Source organism: Hemiscyllium ocellatum, chromosome 5, assembly GCF_020745735.1.
Source record: "Hemiscyllium ocellatum isolate sHemOce1 chromosome 5, sHemOce1.pat.X.cur, whole genome shotgun sequence".
Taxonomy (NCBI): domain Eukaryota; kingdom Metazoa; phylum Chordata; class Chondrichthyes; order Orectolobiformes; family Hemiscylliidae; genus Hemiscyllium; species Hemiscyllium ocellatum.
Window position 1 is genome coordinate 39866960 of NC_083405.1, and position 19166 is coordinate 39886125.

Genomic DNA, 19166 nt, shown 5'->3' on the forward strand with positions numbered 1-19166 from the left:
CAACTGAGATCTGGGTTGCAATTGCTGAAAGCAAAATTCCATAAAAGTAGACCAGAACATTGAACAAGAAAATATAACAAAATACTGAAAATTATTGAATCTATCTAAATGGGGAAAAGGTAGGAGAATGACACGGAGTAAAATGTTTACTCAGGAAGTTGCTACAGACATGACGTGCTAAAATGACTCCTTCTGCAACATAATACTTCTGTGATTCTGAGGTAAGGTTCGACAATAATACCTAAGCAGCTGGATTCTCCACCTACACCTGCAAGTCTTTATAAAGTGGAAGTTCTGCTCAGTCAGAATCTGGTGTACTAACAGTACAGGTACAGCTTGTCTCATTAGGAAAGCCTTTGACAATGGCAATGGGGCAGAGGTTTACAAATCACAGTTAAGGCATGAGTCTTAACAGATTAAGGTGATCAGTGTGTTATTTTTATCAACATTTTGAAATAGTATCCTGATGTAGTCAGCATTCCCTTCAGAGAGGGGAGCAACTTAGTACCCCACTTCAGCTGGGAATCTTAATATGCCATTCCTGTATCTTTGGTGTTCTCCAAACTGAAGGTGCAATCTTTTACCCGTAAAACTCAGTCGACCAATAGCAGAGTTTTGTGGTACATCAATGCATCGGATCTGAGGTCCGCAGTCCTGCTTATCTGTGAAGGCATGCAGCAAAAAAGCAGCACAACCTCAGCCTATCTAATCTTCTCTCATAGAACAAACCTTCCAGTCTATGGCAGCATGCCAGTGAGTCTTCTCAATACCATCTCTAGTGCAATCACATCCTTCCTATAACATGTTGACCGGACCTACATGTAGTACTCCAATTGTGGCCCAAGCAGTGTTTTATACAGTTCCCGCATTACCACCCTGCTATCTGATCTGCCTGCCCTGCTACCTTCAGGGAAAGATGGATATGCACACAAAGGTGCCTCTGATCTTCAGTACTTTCCAAGGTTTTACCATTCATTGTGTAATCCCTAATCCGGTCAGCCTTCCCCAAATGGATTAACTCACTTTTCTGGATTAATTCCCATTTGTTCTACCTACCTGTCCAGTCCATTGATATGCTCCTGCAGTTTATGGCTATCCATCTCACTATTTAACACTCCACCAATTCTAGTGTCTCAATACCTTGATCATGACCCCAATAATCAAATCCAAATCACTAATGTGTGCTCAAACAGCAAGAGTCCCAGCATTGAGCCCAGGAACAGAAATATCCTTCACCCCATGCCATCTGTATTTCAGCCAATTTTGGATCTAACATCCTACTTTGCCTTGGATTCCACTGGTTCTTACTTTCTTGACCAGTCAGCCATCAGAGACCTATTAAAAACCTTGCTAAAGTCCATGTAGATCACATCAATTACATTGCCCACATCAACACTCCACCAAAAGAAATTGTTCAGACTTGTTAAATACGACCTCCACTTAACAAATCCATGCTGACTATTCCTCATTAAACTGTGTCTCTTCAAATGCAGATATATTCTATCCCTCAGAATTTTTCTAATAATTTCACCTCCACATAGGTTAGACTGACTGGCCTGTGATTTCCTAGTCTATCCCTTCCTCATGTTTTTTTTTAGCAAACCTTCAGTCCTCGAGGACCTTACCTGTGGCCAGCGAGGATTTGAAAATAACAGCCAGGGCCTCAGTATCGCCTCTCTTCCCTCCCTCAGATAAAGTCCTCCTCTCTCCATCCTCATCAATACCAGCAGCTGCAGGTTTCCTACCCAAGCCCTTAGCCAGCTGTGGAGTACACCTCAACAGCTGGAAGCCAGTTCAAGTAGATTAGCTTCTAGGTGAGGATCTTTTAAAGAGAGGTATTTTGTTTGGAGTTAGAAATCTATGTAATAAGCTTCTTGGTTTCTACTCTGAAAATCCACTCATCTGCTGAGCAAACCTAGCCTTGTGAACACGGAATGCTCATGGTCAGACACACATTCATCCTTGGAAAGGCAAGCTGCAAAACAATCTAAAAGTAACTTTTTGCTGAGTCAGTGCTCTTGGAAAAAGGCACTTAGAGTTCATTTGAATTTTTTTTACTTAGACAGTTGTGAATATTTTGTACCCCTCAGAGGGTTGAGAATGCTCATTTGTTGACCATATTCAAGGCTGAGATTGATTTAAGATCTTTGGACACCATAGGGTTCAAAAGATATGGGAATCAGGCAGCATTAAAAATTGCTGTAGAACACGAGCCATGATTTTACTGAATGATAGAGTAGGCACCATGGCCCCCTATGACTTACTCTGGCTTCTATTTCTTATAAAGTATATACACTCACCTGCCCTGACATGTGACAACAAAATTCACCATGGAGTTCTGCTGAAGTTCTGTGGAGATCTGAACACTGGTCACCTCCACAATGCTGACTCCAACAATTCCATCTAACAATGAAAAACAATTCAAAATAATTGACAGTATTAGGCAAGAACTTTCGAAAGCTGATTGGAGGCAGATGTTCGCAGGTAAAGGGACGGCTGGAAAATGGGAAGCCTTCAGAAATGAGATAACAAGAATCCAGAGAAAGTATATTCCTGTCAGGGTGAAAGGAAAGGCCGGTAGGTACAGGGAATGCTGGATGACTAAAGAAATTGAGGGTTTGGTTAAGAAAAAGAAGCAAGTATATGTCAGTTATAGACAGGATAGATCGAGTGAAACCTTAGAAGAGTATAAAGGAAGTAGGAGGGCAAAAAGGGGACATGAGATAGCTTTGGCAAATAGAATTAAGGAGCATCCAAAGGGTTTGTACAAATATGTTAAGGACAAAAGGGAAACTAGGGAGAGAATAGGGCCCCTCAAAGATCAGCAAGGCGGCCTTTGTATGGAGCCACAGAAAATGGGGGAGATAATGAATACTTTACATCTGTATTTACTGTGGAAAAAGATATGGAAGATATAGACTGTGGGGAAATAGATGGTGATATCTTGCAAAATGTCCAGATTACAGAGGAGGAAGTGCTGGATGTCTTGAAACGGTTAAAGGTGGATAAATCCCCAGGACCTAATCAGGTAAACCCGAGAACTCTGTGGGAAGCTAGAGAAGTGATTGCTGGGCCTCTTGCTGAGATATTTGCATCATCAATAGTCACAGATGAGGTGTTGAAAGACTGGAGGTTGACAAATGTGGTGCCACTGTTTAAGAAGGGAGGTAAAGACAAACTAGGGAACTATAGACCGATGAGCCTGACCTTGGTGGTGGGCAAGTTGTTGGAGAGAATCCTGAGGGACAGTATGTACATGTATTTGGAAAGGCAAGGACTGATTAGGGATAGTCAACATGGCTTTGTGCGTGGGAAATCATGTCTCACAAACTTGATTGAGTTTTTTGAAGAAGTAACAAAGAAGATTGATGAAAGCAGAGCAGAAGATGTGATCTATATGGACTTCAGTAAGGCATTCGACAAGGTTCCCATGGGAGACTGATTAGCAAGGTTAGATTTCATGGAATACAGAAAGAACTAGCCATTTGGATACAGAACTGGTTAAAAAAGTTGAAGACAGAGGATGGTGGTGGAGGGTTGTTTTTCAGTCTGGAGGCCTGTGACCAGTGGATTGCCACAAGAATTGATGTGGGGTCCTCTACTTTTCATCATTTACATAAATGATTTGGATGCGAGTATAAGAGGTACAGTTAGTAAGTTTGCAGATGACACCAAAAATTGGAGGTGTAGCAAAGAGGATTACCTCAGATTATAACATGATCTGGACCAGATGGGCCAATGGGCTGAGAAGTGGCAGATGGAGTTCAATTCAGATAAATGCCAGGTGCTGCATTTTGGGAAAGCAAATCTTAGCAGGACTTATACACTTAGTGGTAAGGTCCTAGGGAGTGTTGCTGAACAAAGAGACCTTGGAATGCAGGTTCACAGCTCCTTGAAAGTGGAGTCGCAGGTAGATAGGATAGTGAAGGCGGCGTTTGGTATGCTTTCCTTTATTGGTCAGAGTACTGAGTACAGGAGTTGGGAGGTCATGTTGCGGCTGTACAGGACATTAGTTAGGCCACTGTTGGAATATTGCATGCAATTCTGGTCTCCTTCCTATCGGAAAGATGTTGTGAAACTTGAAAGGGTTCAGAAAAGATCTACAAGGATGTTGCCAAGGTTGGAGGATTTGAGCTATAGGGAGAGGCTGAACAGGCTGGGCTGTTTTCCCTGGAGCGTTGGAGGCTGAGGGGTGACCTTATAGAGGTTTACAAAATTACGAGGGGCATGTATAGGGTAAATAGACAATGTCTTTTCCCTGGGGTCAGTGAGTCCAGAACTAGAGGGCATAGGTTTAGGGTGAGAGGGGAAAGATATAAAAGAGACATAAGGGGCATCTTTTTCACGCAGAGGGTGATACGTGTATGAAATGAGCTGCCAGAGGATGTGGTGGAGCCTGGTACAATTGCAACATTTAAGAGGCATTTGGACAGGTATGTGAATAGGAAGGGTTTGGAGGGATATGGGCCGGGCGCTGGCAGGTGGGACTAGATTGGGTTGGGATATCTGGTCGGCATGGACAGGTTGGTGTGAAGGGTTTGTTTCCATGCTGTACAACTCTATGACTCTAATTATTTTCACTACCATTTCAGAGTCATTTATATTCTTGCGTTGTCATATATCTTTTGTATATTTTAGTAATTTACTGATTCAACCATGGTAAAGATTTATTGATGCACTGCAGATGTAAACTGAGGCTGTGCAGTTAGTTTCTTCAAACAGACTCTACACAGACAGAAAATGTTATAATAATTTAAGGTTATAGACAGCAATAGGATCAGGGACTTTTATTAATTCTCCTGCTCATTCAGGAAACTGGGCAGGCAGTCCAGGTTCTCACATAGGATATTTGATTGCAACACAATTTTTAAATAATATTGCATACCCACAACTGTGATATTTGTTTCAAAGTAACCATATCTGTGAAGATTACAGGCTAATTCTGAGACATCTCTTTTCTCAAGCTGCAGTGGACTGTTTGTACCATTGGTATAAGCAATTGTTGTTGTGGAACCTGGGGAGGAAGTAAAATGAATACATTAAATACTACACACGAAGGACAAGCATGTTTTTAACAACACATTGGGGAGATTCTAACAGTGGGAAACAGGGGATTATTAGAGTTGAAATAGAGGTAGTTGACTTACAGTGATGTCCCCAGAGCCTTAAACTAGATAGTTGACATATGCACCTGAACTATGCAGAAGTGCTATTCTTTCGCATTCAAGGGTCCATGTCATTCATAGTCTCTGACGCTATTTTAACCACATACAGGGCAGAGAGCCTCATGTAATCACTCTGCTCAATCAAACCTGGCTTAAAGCAAAACAGAGACAAGTTCTGACATTATTTTGTTGGCTCAGGTAGAGCAGAAATGCTCCTCTTTCTCTCTCTAAAAGAATAATGTGGGAAACTGCCATCCTGGGATTCTCCCAACACAGCAACTGTATACAATTTCACACTTTGCGATCCTCCTTCTCAGTTTATTAGCTTGTTGGTAAAATGTGTTTGTGACAATAATGCGAAATATGCTGCATTTAGAGTGAAGGAGGAGCTGGTCACTGGAGTTTATTCATCCAATGCCATTATGTGTGAGTGTACCCTCCATGCATCACAGTCAATACCAACACTGCCATATAAATAACAATTATCGAAATTCCCGTTCACAAATTCAACCACTTTCTTAAAAAAAATGTTGGATTTGTCAGGCATGACATCCTCTTCATAAATCCCTGCTGGGTCCTCCTAATCAGCTAAAAGTGTTTAAGGTTTTCAGCCACTTTATCCTTCAGCAATTTCCTGACAAAAGATGTTAAGAAAATGGACAATAATTTCCTTCGTCATCTTTCCTAATAAAATAACATGTACATGTTTCCAACTTCAAGGAGCAATTCCTGAGTCAAGAGGACTTTGACAGATTATATTTATGGTATCTGCATTGTTCTCACTTTTTGTTTTAATTCAAGGAATGGAAACCAATCCATCATCAATATCATTATTTTTTTCATTGCGATTATTTTGTTTATCCTAGTTTTGGTGAATTCCTTAGTGGAATATTGTGATGTTCCTGAGAGTGGGAAATGAGACTGGAGAGGCCAGTTAATTCAGCAATCTCAAATTCCCAATTTCAGGATAAAATTTGGTTCTGGTGGACTGAAAACAGATTGTGCTTTGCAATGGCAAGTCAAAGAAATCTATTTTTAACATATTAGCATGTCATGAACACTCATTAAAATACAAATCAGAATAATTTGTACATTTGGAATTAAGCATGCAGAATAAGTTAAAGATGTGCTTTCAGTTAAAGCTGGTGTGTAGCAAGCAAAGGAGTCACACTGGTGGATTTGGACTGAGTAGTAACTGGCTTCCTTGAATGGGGAGCTTTGTAAACTAGGGGAGAGGAGGCATCAATGCACTGAAAACAGATGGCAGCTGTGAACAAGGAAGAAAACATGGCTGACCATGGGAAGGAGAGCAGTGGCAGCTCTATCAAAGCTTGTGAGCGACAGAGTGAGAAAGTTGGACTACAACATTGATAGATGGTAGTTCAAATGGATGTGGGGATATCAAGGGATATATTGGGAAAGTCAATGATGAAGACCTAAGAATTTCAGATAACAAAGGGCAAGCATGACAGAAGAAGAGTCGAGGATGACATGTTGCAAGTCAAGGTCAAAGGTAATCAGACTTGGCAGGGGTGCAGGGTGGGAGGCAGTTGCAGTGAGCTGGCTGATGGTGCCAAAGAAAGCTCTAATGTGATTCAAAATTGGTCAAAAAGAAAAGGGGGTCTTGGGTTTAGTGTCACCTTTCAGGGAAAGGGCAATGAAGTGATACAGCAGGAAGGCCTGTGACACCATCCAGTAGGAATGAAGCAATTGTCACAGTGTAAATGCCAGTAGATCAATTCTTGCTGGATAGAAAGTGTGCATAGCTATCTCAGTGCTATTCAAATACGGATCTGAATGCTTGCCCCTGTAATGGTGGAGCCAGTGACTCCCTGTCCATGCCTCCTGCATATTTGACCAGGATCTTTGCCCTGCATATCTAATTGGTTGCTGGCTGCCATGTGATTGGGTGTGATTGGACATTCTCCCCCTGAGCAGAGACTCCAAGAATACCATTGGGTAACTTAAAATGTGAAGATGATTTTGTCCCCTGACCTTGACTCAGTATTAGTTTGTTTGGGATCTAGAAGGAGAGGGTGGTGCAGTGACCATGTCACTGGAATCAGATCCCCAGACTACTGTCCTGGTTACATAGGATCAAAGCTGGTGGAAGTTAAATTTAATTTCTAAAACTGACCATGATCATTATTGTCATATTACTTTTCAAATGATTTCAACCCTGACCACCATTGCTACTCCTTTTGCTCAACGTTTTCACTATCTTAACTACTGACCTTATAAATTTGCCTATTTTACCTGTAAGACCTTTTTCTGACAAGGATCAGTATTCCCAACTCATGGTCTCTACACCCACACTCTGCCTTCACTTCTATCGCTGATCTCTGTTATCTTCCCATTTCTAATTCTAGCAAAGGATCTGTACTTGAATGATTGCATGTCCTTTGTCCTTTCAGAAACTGATGGATTTGATGTGCATTATCAGCATTTTTGTATTTTTATTTCTCTTTGCGCTTTTGGAATTAGATTTTTGTCTATCATTTTTGCTTCATGTGCTGTGTAAACATCTCTATCTTACTTCCTTCTCTTGTCAATGAAAGGGATCTATTGGAGAAGTTGTAGGTCTTGTAGCTTCATGTATTCTTGTGAGGGTGGTTGCTTTTGCTGACATAGAAGCAACAGAAGTAACAAGATGTTGTAACTTATGAGGGAACAAGGTTAAGAGGGATAAGGAACACTGGAATTGAGCATAAGCATAATCATTCATACGGTCGCCATAAGTAAGGAAAATTGGAGACAGAAGGAAGACAAAAAAGGTAGAGGGAAGAAAAGAGAGCTAGAAGGAAGGTAGTAGTCGTGAAAGAGTTGGTTGAGGTTGGATAGGAAAGGGATAAGGAAATGAAAGGGAATATGAGGAATTGAGAATGGAAGGTTGAAGAAGAAGCTAAATGGGAATATTTATATGATCCAACCAAATGTGATCTATGCGCTCAACCCTTCTCCACATTTATCCCAATTCCCCTTTCATCCCTTTCTCTCCTCTTTTCCATTTGCATGTTTCCTTACTTCTCCTTTCACAATAGATTAACTTCCCATTTCCTTTTCCTCTTTCTTTCTCTCTCCTCCTCCCATCCCTCTCCTGTCAACTCCTCTTCTCCCCCTCTTTCTCCCATTCTTCTCGCCTCTTTCCTTTTCTCCTGTCCACTTCCACTGCTTCACATCCCATTCCTTCCCTTTCTCTCCATTTACCTCGATGTCTCCTCCTTGCTAACTCCTCCGCATGTCCTCCTCTCCATATTCTTGACCCTACTTTCCTGCATCCAGTTCTATGCTTTCTCTTCATTTTTTTCTATCTTCACACCTACTCCTCGTGTCCTTCTCTAGCTGCTTCCACCCCATCCTCCTCTTTGCCACCTCCATATTCCCACCTTCATCCCCCTTCTCCTACATTCTGTCTTTCCCATTTTCCAACTTCCCTTCACTCCTATTTTCCCACTTCATACTCCTTTTTCAATTATCTGTCTGAAATTCTACATACAACTATAATTTCCAATTTGTAAGAAGCATGGGTGATTGATTAGGAATATAATAGAAATGTGTTTGCATTTCCTGTTGTTATTATAAACCACTATGTACAGATTTTTCATAGAAACTGCCTCTGTAAACCTATAGTAGACAGGCAGGAGGCTGGAAGAACACAGCAAGCCAGGCAGCATCAGGAGGTGTAAAAGTCAACATTTCAGGTGTTACTCTTCTTCAGGACTGGGGGTGGGTGTGGGGATACTGTAGATAAAGAGAGAGAAGGGGCAGAGTAGTGAAGTGGGGACAGGTGAAGACAAGTAGAGGATATGACCTAATTAGTCAATGGGAGGAATGAATCCAGTTGGTGGTAGGGAGCAGTGGAAGAGAGGGGAAGGGGCTGGGAAGAGAGTCAGGGGATGGGAGGGAGGTTATTTGAAATTGGAGTGCTCAATGTTGAGTCTTCCAGGCTGTAGGGTGCAGGTAGAAGATACGATGTTGTTCCTCCAACAGGAGCTGTGGTTTGTTTTAGCAATGGAGGAGGCCAAGGATGGTCATGTTGGAAAGGGAGTGGTTGGGGGAATTGAAATGGGCGGTGACTGGGAGGTCCAGTCGGTCCCTGCAGACCCTGAGTTTACATTTGGTGTCCCCGATTTGGAAGAGACCACATCAGGAGCACCTGATGCTTTAAATGAGGTTAAAAGAATCACCACCTATTTCAATTCCCTCAACCACTCCTTTTCCAACATGACCATCCTTGGCCTCCATTGCCAAAGCAAACCACAGCTCCTATTGAAAGAACACTTTATCTTCTGCCTGTGTACCCTACAGCCTGGAGGACTCAATATTGAGTTCTCCGATTTCAAATTACCTCCCTCCCCATCCTCCGACTCCATTCCCAGATCCTTCCCCTCCCTTCCACCAACTGGATTCATTCCTCCCATTGACTAACCAGGTCATACCCTCTACCTGTCCTCACCTATCCCCACACCTTACACCTTGCTGCCACCTCCTCCTTTATCTGCAACTCCCCCACACCCAGTCCTGAAGAAGGGTTACACCTGAAACATCAACTTCTCCACCTCTTGATGCTGCCTGGCTTGCTGCGTTCTTCCAGCCTCCTGCCAGCCTATTTTGGATTCCAGCATCTGCAGATTTTTTTAAATCTATAAACCTGTAACCTGTAATTACATTGGTCTGCCCATGGGTGTGCTATAGTGTTTCCACAAATAAGTTAACTTGAACAATGCCCACCTAAAAAACGGACAAATGATTCATAACAGAAGCATAGACAACAGGTAACAGAATAAATGATTTGAAAACAGGGTCAGAATAACAACTACATGTTCAGTTTCAATTATTCTATATTTTCTGATTCTGCTTTATCTGACGTTTTGACACTTGTTCTTGAGTGCCCATGTACAACACTATTGGAAATAAAGATAGGTAAGTACATGCAAGAATCATAAACAATTGAAAATATTTGGAAATTTCAGATTTCGAGGAGATTTTCCCAGCTGCCCACTGTATCTTTGGCAGAAAAGCTGTGTAAATGCTGGCAAAACGGTGTAAATGTTTACACAGTTTTCCTGGCATTTCTGTGTTCAGCCTCCAAAGTTGCAGTGGTCTGCCAGGAGACGTTTATCTTCTAACTGGTGTCTCAGAAATACAATAACATTTTAATTTTACAAAAAATTTTAATTAAAAAAAAATTCAATATTCAAAAGCATAGTGTTAAACATTTGACTGCATTACTCCCTCTTGGCACTGCATTGTAAAATAAAAAACATCAAACATACCAGTTGTAATATCTGCATTGGTCACAGTGCTCAGTTTAGTTGTAGAGCTCTGTTCAGTGGTAGGGCTCTGTTCGGTGGTAGGGCTCTGTTCGGTGGTAGGGCTCGATATAATCGTAGTGCTCTGTTTGATCGTGGTGCTCTGTTTGATCGTGGTGCTCCAATCGGTTGTCATGCTCCCTTTGGTTGGAGTGCTCAATTCAGTTGTAGTGCCCTCTTCTGTAGTTGGGCTCAATGTAGTTGGTATAATGGAGCTACAGGAAACTGATAGAATTGCCTCAACAATCAATTTAGGTTTGAAATTCCCTGAACTAGTGAAGTTGTGAAGAACAGTTGGACTTTTTGATAAAAGCGCATGTCCATCACCAAAATCCCAACTATAGGATATGGCAGCATTTTTCAGATATTCACTGGGATCATGAAGGTTAACTTCAAAGATAACATCTAAGTCCTTGATGTAGATGTTCTTTGTGGTATTGCGATTGTTTTTTTGTGAAATGTGCACATATGTTGGAATATGATCTGAAAAACAAATCACATTTTGCAAAGTCACATATCCTTTCCAAATTTGAAATTCTCAAACTTTGTTTTCTGTGACAATTAACAGTATTTAGAAAGGAGGTATCATTTGGAAATACAGAATGATATTACCCACCAACACTGAAATTCCCTGCCCTTATAGCCTTATCAAAGATTTTCATGATCCTAAGTCATCAAGTCATAGAGATGTACAGCATAGAAACAAACCCTTCGGTTCAACCTGTCCATGCCGACCAGATATCCCAATCTAGTCCCACCTGCCAGCACCCGGCCCATATCCCTCCAAACTCTTCCTATTCACATACCCATCCTAATGTCTTTTAAAATGTTGCAATTGTACCAGTCTCCACCACTTTCTCCAGCAACTCATTCCATACATGTACCACTCTCTGTGTGAAAACGTTGCCCCTTAGGTTTGTTTTATATCTTTCCCCTCTCACCCTAAACCTATGCCCTCTAGTTCTGGACTCCCTGGCCCCAGGGAAAAGACATTGTCTATTTACCCTATCCATGCCCCTCGTAATTTTGTAAACCTCTATAAGGTCACCCTCAACCTCCGAAGCTCCAGGGAAAACAACCCTAGCCTGTTCAGCCTCTCCCTATAGTTCAAATCCTCCAACTCTGGCAACAGCCTTGTAAATCTTTTCTGAACCCTTTCAAGTTTCACAACATCTTTCCGATAGGAAGGAGACCAGAGTTGCACGCAATATTCTAACAGTGGCCTAACCAATGTCCTGTACAGCCGCAACATGACCTCCCAACTTCTGTACTCAATACTCTGATCAATAAAGGAAAGCATACCAATTGCATTCTTCACTATCCTATCTGCCCGTGACTCCACTTTCAAGGAGCTATGAACCTGCACTCCAAGGTCTCTTTGTTCAGCAACACTCCCTAGGACCTTACCATTAAGTGTATAAGTCCTGCTAAGATTTGCTTTCCCAAAATGCAGCACCTCGCATTTATTTGAATTTAACTCCATCTGTCACTTCTCAGCCCATTGGCCCATCTGATCAAAATCCTGTTGTAATCTGACGTAACCTTCTTCGCTGTCCACTACACTTCCAGTTTTGGTGTCATCTGCAAACTTACTAACTATACCTCTTATGCTCACATCCAATCATTTAATTAAATGACGAAATGTAGAGGACCAATCCTTGTGGCACTCCACTGGTCACAGGCCTTCAGTCTGAAAAACAACCCTCCACCACCACCCTCTGTCTACCTTTGAGCCAGTTCTGTATCCAAATGCCTAGTTCTCCCTGTATTCTGTGAGATCTAACCTTGCTGACCAGTCTACCATGGGGAACCTTGTCAAAAGCCTTACTGAAGTCCATATAGATCACATCTACCCCGCCCTGCCCTCATCAATCTTTGTGACTTCTTCAAGAAACTCTATCAAGTTTGTGAGACATGATTTCCCATGCACAAAGCCATGCTGACTATCCCAAATCAATCCTTGCCTTTCCAAATACATGTACATCCTGTCCCTCAGGATTCCCTCCAACAACTTGCCCACCACCGACATCAGGCTCACTGGTCTATAGTTCCTTGGCTTGCCCTTACCACCCTTCTTAAACAATGGCACCACAGCAGCCAACCTCCAGTATTCAGCACCTCACCTGTGACTATTGATGACTCAAATTTCCATCAGAATATTATCTAGTAATTCTAATGCTTTCATTTAATTATTCCTATTCCTTTAATTTTATTTTCATACAAATTTTTGCTTACCTTTCAGGGTAATTTTGGCTTGATGTGATTGTGTGAAGCAGGTGATAGCAAATCAACAATCTATTTTCTGGTGACGTCAATGGAAATTAAAATTAAGGGACAGATATAAATGGAGAGGCATTTACCATCAAGCTAGCTTTTGACCAACTGTGACATCAAAGAGTGCCCGTAAAATTAAGTCACAAGCAATCGGGGAGCACATCATCATTGATAGAATTAATACCTATCACAAATGGAGACAGTTGTGGCTGTTTGATGTCAATCATCTCAGTCCCAGGAAATAATGCTGGAGTTCCTCAGAGTAGATATTTTCTCCATCAACCTATTCAGAGATGTTATGACAGCTTCTACAGCAGATGAGACTGAATTTGGGTCTCCGAGCTCTGGGGTAGGAATATTACCACTGTGCAAAAGAGCTCCTAGTTCCTCAAAGTAAAATATTTTCAAGTCAACTTTGCAGAGATATTACTACATACCTTTTGGACAGGTGGAACCTGAACCCCAGGTTTCAATGCTCAGATGTAGGGGCTTCACCACTGACATGGGTGAGTAGGTATTTTCTATATCAACCTGATCAGAAATGTTAAGACACCCTTCTAGAGCAGGTGGCACCTGAACCCATATCTTGGCTCTGAATTAGGGACATTACCACTCCTCATGTCCTAGGTCTAACCATCTTCAGCTACTTCAATGATCTCCCCTCCATCAAAAGGTTAGAAATGGGGAGTTCTGCTAATGATAGTGAGAAAGCTTGTAGCCTTACATGTGACACATCTGCTACAGGATATGCAGGAAAATGCTTAACACTGGGGGAGGGGGGCATTGTTTAAGAACAATTGAGGACATCTGTTCTTAGAGTCAATGGATCAGTGTGAATAAGTGATAACATTTATTCACTTGTGGAATGGGTGACAATACTTCCTTTCAACCCTGAGGGATGGAAGCTGCACATATTTTATAGTTGGACGTTGGATAGCTGAATTTCCAGTTTATATTGAAGACTCTTTAACAAAACTCATACTCAATAGGAAAAGAACTTGTAATTTAATAAGCTAAGTGAAATATGCACGTAATCCTGACACATTTTCATGTATACCACACCGAGCAGATTTGAACTTATGAAGCTCAAATTGGTAAAGTAGCTATTCGAAATGGCTCAGGAAATTTTGACTGTTCTGGAGTGTGAACGTCTTATTACCCTTACAAGCTAGGAAAACACAAAGGCTGAAACTAACATGATAAGAAAGTTGGAAGATGTTCATATGTGTGAGAGAGAGAAAACATTCTTCTATAAATTACATTCACTGACCTCAGGGTTTAAGGAACACAGTGAGAGGGAGAGACAGGATGTAAGCTGGTGGAAAAGTTAACTCTTTGTGGTCTGATTTGAGTGTACACTTGCTTGTCATGGATTGAGTGATTGTGTATTGTTCCCTGGAGTTCATGGTTCAGGAAGGTTATGAATTTAATGTGCATTTTGGAAATCTAAGATGGTTTTCTTTTAAAAAAGCTGTTTTGTAGGATAATGATATTGGGCATGTGAGCTGAGCAAGGTTACCTCGTGACCTGTTCCACATAGTTTCGATAAGTCTCTCATTATGCTGTACTGTTAAAAGGGAGTTTATCTAGCTAAAGGCAATTGGCCATTTGGCTTGGCTTGATCAGGGTTTCCCACTTTGATGTGCATAGAGCTTAATTAGTCAAGCATACTCAGACCTGTCAATTAAGTTTGTTTTCCTCTACAAACGTTTGCCATTTTATTGTTGCTTATCTGGTTAAGGACATGTGGTGTTTTTGTAATCTCCGTACCAACTTCTGTAGAAAGACAGCTCATTTTTTAGCAATAAGGGGAGTAACCTGAGAGAGCTCTTAGGGGTAAGAGCTGGCGCTGCTACTCTGCTAATGGCTTTAAAACCTTAGATATCTACACGCCAAGCTTGAGCTATGTTATAGTATAACGTTGATGCCATTGGTAAATAAAGATAATAATTTAAACTAAGCTGTCTATAAGAGTTTTATATTCCAGACTACCAGAGAGTACGATCTCCAGGATGAACCAAGAGAGGCTTACAGGTCGAGTCCATCAGGGATTCCCTGAGCTGTTTTGAATAGATACCGTAAGAATTTGGTGCTGTGAGCAGGGTTCCAACAAGGGATACGTGTGAGTGAAATTGAAAAGAAGAGCTTTGCCTGAAGTTCAACTTGACACCAATGGACCCACAAGGTAAGGTTATACCTTCGTTACTCTCGGTCCGCATTTTTGTGTGCTTGTTTCCGCCGTTTCACTCTCACATACCCTGATGTACAACTGAATGAGATCGTTTAAATAGGCACTAAAAACAGAAATCTTACGAAAGTACAAGACAATAGTATGAATTTTGTGAAGGTATACAATAAATCGGATAAAAATGGGTGCGACTCTGGATAAGATATAGGGCAAATGTCCCTTGTCAGAGATAATGAGTATGTATCCTAATTACAAGAAACAATTCAGGGGAATATCAGGTGCAGCTATCAAACCGAATAAGGACTGGCCTCTGGGAGGCAGATATGATCAAAATCTATGAAAGTTGAACAAAGGCACACAGTTTCATATGTAATAAAATGAGACTGATCATACCCCTGTGAAGCAAGCTTCTAGTTTGGCTGAAAAATGGCAAGCAACATTTGAGTGAGGCAAAGACCATCTCCTACAGCAGAGAAGCTAAACACCTCTCCTCAACATTCAACAGGACTTACTATTGTTGATTCACCTATCATCAATATTCTTTGGGCAAAAGGGTGAATGGGTGCGACATTGCCACTGCTGACCAGAAACACAACTTAAATGGTCATATTACTACAGTCACTATAGGATCTGGTCAAAGATTAGGAATTCTGCAGCTTTTAACTCATCTCCTGGCTGTTCAAAGCCTTTCAATCATCTACAAAGCATGCCAGGTGTGAGATTAAAAAAAATTCCTATCATGCCTGGATGAGTTCAGTTCCGATATTCAAGATATTTGATACAGTCCAGGACAAGGCAATCCACGTGGTAAGAATACAATATGCCACTCCTTCCAAATCTGTCAGACTGTGGTAGCAATGCATACCATCTGCAAAATTGTTGCAGCAATTTACCAAGGTTTCGTCAACAGCATTTTCCAAATTCACTCTCTCACCTAGAAGAACAAGGGCAACAGGCACATAGGAATATCAGTTCTGAAGAGGGATCACTGGAACCAAAACATTAAATCAGGTTTCTGTCCACAGATGCTGCCAGACATGCTGCACTTTTCTAGCAACTTCTATTTCTGTTCGAAGGACTATGATTCTTGACTTGGAACATTATTACTGTTCCTTCACCTACTGTTGCTGGATGAATATCTTGGAGCTTCTTTCCTTAGAGCTTTGTGGAAAATGCCGATGCTATCCAGTCTGCAGCTGTTCAAAAAGCCAACTCATCACCAACTGGGATAGGTGATAAATATGATCTTACAAATGATACCCACATCCCATGAACAAATGTAAAAAGGAGTTGCTAATTCACTTTCACGAATTGTATATTACAGTTTAGCATAAGAAAAGGTGTAAAAGCATTTAAACCTTTGAATCTATTTCACTATTCTATATGATCACGGTTTATCTTCAATCTCACCTCCGGCTTCCTCAACAAGTCCCACTACCAAATCTTCCTTTGGCATTCAAAAATGTATCAATTTCTACCATAGATATTCTCAAGAACATAGCATCAACAGCCATTTGGGATACAAATTTACAAATATTCACAACCTTTGGAAATGAAAAAAAAATCTTGATCTCAGTTCTGAATGACTGATCCATATTCTGAGACTTCATCCTTAATTCTAAGCTCATCAGCCAGTGGAAACATCTTCCCTGCGCTGACCACATTAAACTCCTTAAGAGTTTAAAATGATTCAATGAAATTTTCTAAACTCTAGGAAATTTGAGCCTGCTCAAATCAATCTCTCCTCATTGGACAGTCATTTCTTACAAGGAATCAGATGAGTGAATCTTTGTTGCACTTTGTTCAGCAGGTATATCCATTATTGGATAAGGAGACTAAAACTGTACATCGCATTCTTATACATGCTGAACAAATTGTATGAAGTGGCCCTGTACCATAGTTTACAACTTTTTCATAATCATCACACAAGGCCTTACAAATTTTACAAGCTTTACAAAGTTAAATGAAAAGATATACATCCTCACAACTAGTGCCTCAATTTTATAAAATTGCAATTTGTTTTCCACATTCCCCATAAGTATGAACACCAGTTTGTTTCCATTTTTTTTTGTCAGGGCACCAAAACTGCTGAAACTATTGATCAATAGATGGGTTATCCCAAACACAATCTCACCTGTAACCGTGTATGGGCCACTTGCTGTTGCAATTGGAATGTATTTTTTTCTATGGTGATCTCTTCGATAGACAGACACAACCATCATATGGTCACCCAGTGTGATGTTGGTCGTATTGATAGAAAGAGTCATACTGGATCGCCCAATATTTTGATAGTATTGGCCTATATTTGAAACACATATGGTCAGCAAAGCCTTTAAAGAAATCCCTTCACATTTGTAGGAAATATTGTTGTACCAACCTTGGGTGTGCCAAATATAGACAAAGTTCTTATGCCTCCAATCCATGTGTCTAGGAAAAGAATGACCATCTGGGAAGACATTATATTTGGTAAACGTGGTGTGGTTAAACCAACCATATTCATCAATCCAGGAACTCCAGTTATATACATATTGACCAGGAAAGAATGAAGATGCTAGAAAATAAACACTGGCATTAGTGACTAAAATTGGAATCATATTTAGAAATGTACATTCTCCTTCCAATAAATGATCATTATTTGAAGATACTATTGAATACATGCAATGGAATACATGCAGAAGATTTTAAAATTGTCATTGCAACAGATCAGAAACAAAATAACAGATTAGAAAGTGTTTTACATGTCAGATTTATGTGGTACTTTTGGTGAATTAAGACTCTACTAAATTGCCATATTTCTTATATAAATAATATCCTAAACAATGTGAAGGTTGCCCATTGAAGACTACAATGTACACAGAAATTGGTCTATCAGATTCATAATGTCCATAATACATTATTCCTAGATACTGTACATCTAACCAATATGGCGATAACCATCTTAAAGTGCATAATAACCTGAAAAATTGTATAATGCTCAATATATTCATACATATACCCTTGATCATCTTACTTGCAGCAGTCCCATATTCGGAGAAGTTGGACATGCCATTGGATGGAGTTCTCCCACTTCTGAAGAGCCAACTGGATCTTTCAATTTCAAATTTGACTGAAACATTACTTGCCAATGTAAGAGATGTCACAATTGACAAGAGTTAACCTGATTCATGGGTCCATGCTGCTACTGACATGAGAAGTGAGGCAAGTCACCAAGGCAGCCGTTGTCATGAGATCAAGCTGTCTCAAGCTGTCCTCGTGGGACAACCTACTACTCTAATCATAGGGTAATCTCTGTTCATGCACAACATTTACTCGAGTTTCAGCATTAAAACAACAGTCTTCATCACTTCAATCTGTAATCAGGTGCTCAGCTAGGTTCAAGGTCTATTAATTAATGTTAATCCTATCTTACTTTGACTGAAAATCTAAGTCCCTCAAATCACATAATTTATTAGCATCATTTAGTTCAATTTATCTGTCTAGGGGAATATTGTCTTAAAATAATTTGTAACAATATCAAAATGGTGTATGATAAAAACATATTTATGATTTTTATTTCAAAAATTGACATTTTCGTTCGTGACTGGAGGATGCAGCAAAGGATGCGGAGGTCTTGAGCCCAATTCATGTTGATGCATTGCTTAGTCAACGCTTCATGGTGATTCTTATCATAATCCCAGCGTTCAGCTGCTTACTCGATTCAGAGTTGGAAGATTGCTCCTTTAAGATGCAGCATTTAGGATCACTGGGGAAACCAGTGCTGAAAAATCCTTAATGCCTCAATAGACAACATATTGACGAATTAAGGGAGAGGGGGAAAGAAAAGGACGGAAAGGGAAGCACAGGAAAGAATAATCTGTCCTCACTCGTAATGTGTTTAGAGACACAAAGCATTTCATCATGTGGAAAAATGGCAGCTGAACACATTGATGTTCGAGTCCACAACATCCATAGATGGCCTCCCTGCCTGCCATCAATTGAGGTCTTTAGACAATTAAAGACACTTTTAAGAACCTCATATTCCATTGTTATCGGGAAAGGGGTTTCCTGCTTCAAAGGTAACCCAGAAAGCTCTGTCCCCTGGGAGAGTGTAGGCAGGGAAGGGAAACCACTAACAGCCACCCCATTGGGCATGTGTCCTTCATGCAATGCTGATACAATGAAACTCTTCCTGCCATTTACCACTTGCAGCCAGATCATTCTGCAACTTCACTGGCTGTTGGTTGAGGT

The 19166-nt window shown here is 40.7% G+C and overlaps 1 protein-coding gene and 1 long non-coding RNA gene across 2 annotated transcripts in view; one reads left to right on the forward strand and one right to left on the reverse strand.

Moving 5' to 3' along the window:
- LOC132816004 (protein QNR-71-like) overlaps positions 1–19166 on the reverse strand; it is a 43624-nt gene that overhangs the window by 8402 nt on the left and 16056 nt on the right. The window contains exons 4-8 of the mRNA XM_060825409.1: positions 17317–17490; positions 17074–17238; positions 10442–10960; positions 4886–5014; positions 2301–2403 (exon numbers count right to left, since the gene is read on the reverse strand). Coding sequence (XP_060681392.1) covers positions 2301–2403; positions 4886–5014; positions 10442–10960; positions 17074–17238; positions 17317–17490 — 1090 coding nt within the window. The remainder of the gene's footprint in view (positions 1–2300; positions 2404–4885; positions 5015–10441; positions 10961–17073; positions 17239–17316; positions 17491–19166) is intronic.
- On the forward strand, positions 95–18055 carry LOC132816005 (uncharacterized). The gene is made up of 3 exons (XR_009644731.1): positions 95–221; positions 14739–14936; positions 17956–18055. It is a non-coding gene; the product is annotated as an uncharacterized LOC132816005 (long non-coding RNA).